Source organism: Mesitornis unicolor, unplaced genomic scaffold (assembly GCF_000695765.1).
Source record: "Mesitornis unicolor isolate BGI_N332 unplaced genomic scaffold, ASM69576v1 scaffold1780, whole genome shotgun sequence".
Taxonomy (NCBI): Eukaryota; Metazoa; Chordata; class Aves; order Mesitornithiformes; family Mesitornithidae; genus Mesitornis; species Mesitornis unicolor.
The window spans coordinates 8,563-12,515 of record NW_010157357.1 but is presented as its reverse complement, the minus strand read 5'-3'; the positions used below and the strand labels follow the sequence as shown (position 1 = coordinate 12,515).

The window sequence follows — 3,953 nt, the reverse complement described above, 5'->3', positions numbered from 1 at the left end:
TTTGGTCTCGGTAGTGGTACCCTCATTGGATGATCTGATATGTTTTCAGAAACTAAAGTAATGGTCAGAATTCAATTTGAAATTGTATATTTAATGAAGTCTGTATAAACTTCGTTGAGTAGTCTTTTGTTAGTGTACAGAATTCTGTAGACTGCTGCCTAGTGATGTTTTCTGTGTTAAAAATACTTTTTTCAGCAGGCCATGATCTATGACATTTATTTCACAGCAAGCCAAACCATCTATAAAATAATTTTTAATCATTTAAGGATACAAACACAGAGGACTATGGTATTGCTTTGGATCCTGGTGGAAAGTATGAACAGTATAGGCGTGTTTTTTAAGCGTGAGAGGAGAAGCAGTTTGTGGGGACACAGCCAGGAGCTGGTCAGATGGGGTTTCTAGCCATGTATTGTGTGTTGCTGTTCCACTTCAGTGCTCTAATGTCTCTTGCTTGTTTTGACTGTATTCTTTTGGTATAGGTGGCACATAGCGCAGAGGGAGTCTGTTGTCACCTAGTACTGAGTTTATGCCCAGAGGCACTGACTTAGATGTTCCTGATGTATGAAACAGGATGAAAGAGATCCTACAAGGGTGCACAAAAATAATTTAGTAGCGTGAATGCAATGCACACCTTCTGTAATGTGGTTTGTGTGTTTTTGAAGAAGATGGTATGAGAGGGGTGACTGGAGACATTGCTTATTCTGAATGTTTTTCTTTGTTCAATAATACAAAACCTCAATTGTAACAGCCCGTTCAACTTTGACTTTGTTAGAATTCCTTACCTGACCTGGGAAGAAAGAGTACACGTAAAGAAGATCTTATTCGATGTGGTTATGGTGACAGACTGTAACTGTCTTTTAAAAGCAGTCTGAGTTCTTGAGAATAGAAGTGGTGAAAATGTTTTGGAGGAACAGAAACTTACGTGCACTTCCTTTCCTGGGAATTTCTGGAAGTACTGATGTCCACCTAAATTGTGCTGTGATGTCTGCTTAAATTATGTATGTGAAAATTTAAGAACATAAGGAATTTTTAAACTCAAAATTACTGTTCGTATTACTGTGAGCATAAAACATCTTGTTCACAATTAGACACTGCCTTCTGAAAGTTTTGGCTTGAATTTAAAGATGTCAGCTTCTTCCACAGCTAACTTTTTCACTGTGAGGGTGCCAGAGCCCTGAACAGGCTGCCCAGAGAGGTTGTGGAGTCTCCTTCTGTGGAGACATTCAAAACCCCTGGCCGTGTTCCTGTGTGACCTCCTCTGGGTGATCCTGCTCTGGCAGGGGTTGGACTGGGTGAGCTTTCGAGGTCCCTTCCAACTCCTGATATTCTGTGATTCTGTGAAGTGTAACTTTCACATTTGTGTTTCAGGGAAACCAGACACCTCTGCTGAAACTCTTCTGGATCAGGACAGGATAAACCCCACGAGTTACTCAAGCCAGCTAGAAGACTCTGGATGCGATGTCTCTAATGACTACACGTTCGATTCTTTGGGCACGGCTTCTGACTCTCACCAATCTGAGCATAACGTCAACACTTCAAAACGCTGGTTGGAAAGAATTCCCCCATTGAATCTTTGCTGCAGTGGCCAGGAGGAATCTCTGGCTGCTCCAGTGCAGTTTTTGCAGCATCTGCTTGAAATCAGGAAACTGTCGGAGGGAGGAATCCTTCAAGCAGACTTCACCGAGCTTGAGAACGATTCCTTCACCATCTGCAATTCTGTGTCTCAGTTGCTTGACGGACTGACAGTTTTTTACAACAGTCCTAAAGTTCCAGTTTCGAGTTTTCTTACTGAAGCAGTTCGTGTTTTGATCAGTTTAATAACTGACACTGAATTAGCTAATCATGTTTTGAAGAAGTGTTTCAAGAAGCTGGAAGAATTTAAGAAAAATCTAATGCAGGTTATTTTAAGAAACAGCAGTGTCAATAGGGTAAGTTCAAAACATCTTCCGTCCTTCCTACACCATTTCAGTACACTGTAATATTCTTCTGGTTTTATGCAGTTTTTAATATTAGTTTATCTTCTTATATTTTGAAGAGTACTTCTCAGAGGCCTTTGTGATTATTCTTTTTTTTGTGATATGGACAATAAATGCTCCAAAGCATTTGAAAAAGTTTTTGCTCATCCATAAAAGTTCTTGCCTATTCCTGAGTATAAGACTTTTAAAAACTGTTAAAAAGGCAGATTAAAACAACTTTCTAGAAAATACGAGAGAAAAGCACATTGTTTCTCTTGATGCATGAAGATATATTGCAGATTAATGACTACACACATTTTTTATTCTTTCCTGTGCACTAGACTAAATAGGTTGGTTTGCTTCACTCTCTTAGGCACTCTTTAGACACTTGCAAATTTGTTTTAAAAATAAACCAGCAAATGAGTGAAGAATTTAGAAACAGCATGTCCCCAGCACAAAGAGCAAATCGGATTGAATTACATTTTGTCTGTATTCATCATTCTGCTTTGTTCCATGCATCATCTCGTTGGTTTCCTCATTCAACCAAAATATCCCCAGGCAGTCTTCACAAGACTTCCCATAAGCAATGAATTCCATTGTCTGTCTCAGGATTTTTGGTTTCCATTTTGTCCTTTAAAGTAACTTGGAACAGACATGATGGTGAGATCGTTTGAGACCTAGATGTACCAATTTAGTGTCCACATCTTTGTAACTACACTGCCATTATAGTAAATGAAGATCATGTACCTACAATCCAAGGAACCTAAAGAATGCTGACCAGGTACTAGGTCCCTATTTCAGGATGAGCTCTAAAGTTGCCTTTAGCAAAGTAAGAACCTAGACATAGAATCACAGAATGGTTTGGGTCGGAAGGGACCTTAAAGCCCCCCCAGTGCAACCCCTGCCATGGGCAGGGACACCTCCACCAGCCCAGGCTGCTCCAAGCCCCGTCCAACTTGCCCTTGAACACTGCCAGGGAGGGGGCACCCACTCTTCCATTTTAAAACCATTCCCCCTCATTCTATCACTCCCTGCCCTTGTAAAAAGTCCCTCCCCAGCTTTCCTGTAGGACCCCTTCAGGAACTGGAAGGCTGCAATAAGGTTCCCCCAGAGCCTTCTCTTCTCCAGGCTGAACAGCCCCAACTGTTGGCCCTCGTAGGGGAGGTACGTCAGCCCCTGATCATCTTTGTGGCCACCTCTGGACCCACTCCAACAGCTCCATGGCCTTATACTGGGGGCCCCAGTACTCCAAGTGTACCCATTTGCCTTAATTTAAAATAAATCCCACTCATTGTGTATTAAGTATTTACCCCAGAATGTAAATTAAGATTATTTAAGGTATTAAGATAACAAATACTATGGCAAACTAACAGGGAGAAGGAGTAAGTATGCCTGTATTTTTGGTTAGGAAGCATTGAGAAGGAAATCTTCAGATAGTGAAGCTTTTGCAGGACTGGAGCCTTCTGTCTCTAATGTTGCCATGGTGTGATACTTAGTTTTTAATTAGAGGTGTCCCTGGCCAGTGTTTTGGAGGGATGTGAGCACGCATACCATTTGTGTGGTCTCGGGAACAGAGTGGTGCAGGTGTGACTCCTTTTGATTTTTTTAATGTGATTACAGGACACACACCAAAGAAAACTTAAGCAGACATTCATTAAGGAATTCAATCGTAATTGATGGTGCCCAGTGTTTCCACCTGTTCCCCTCCTCTACCCAAATGGGAAGTTAATTAAAATAATGTTAATTGCAGGGAGCAACTAAGAAGTTATGGAGAGAGGGATTACTTGTTGATTGGAGGAACCTGGCAAAGCTGAAGTGAGAGCTGTCACATCTTAAATGAGAGAAAATATCCTGGTGGATCAGGGATGTGTCAAGGCTGCAAAGTGCTTTTATAAATAAATCATTCAGGAATGGGGGACATAATTTGGAGGTGGCGTCTTTTCTCTGACTAACTTGACTGAAACAGATGGCTTTGTATGAGATGTTGTATATCTCGCT

General features: G+C 41.2%; 1 protein-coding gene across 1 annotated transcript in view; it reads left to right on the top strand.

Moving 5' to 3' along the window:
• Nucleotides 1-1,928, top strand: part of MEI4 (meiosis-specific 4 homolog (S. cerevisiae)) — a gene marked incomplete at both ends in the record, with an annotated part of 14,000 nt that extends 12,072 nt beyond the window's left edge. The window contains one exon of the mRNA XM_010179577.1: nt 1,369-1,928. Coding sequence (XP_010177879.1) covers nt 1,369-1,928 — 560 coding nt within the window. The remainder of the gene's footprint in view (nt 1-1,368) is intronic.
• Nucleotides 1,929-3,953: the final 2,025 nt, after the last annotated feature.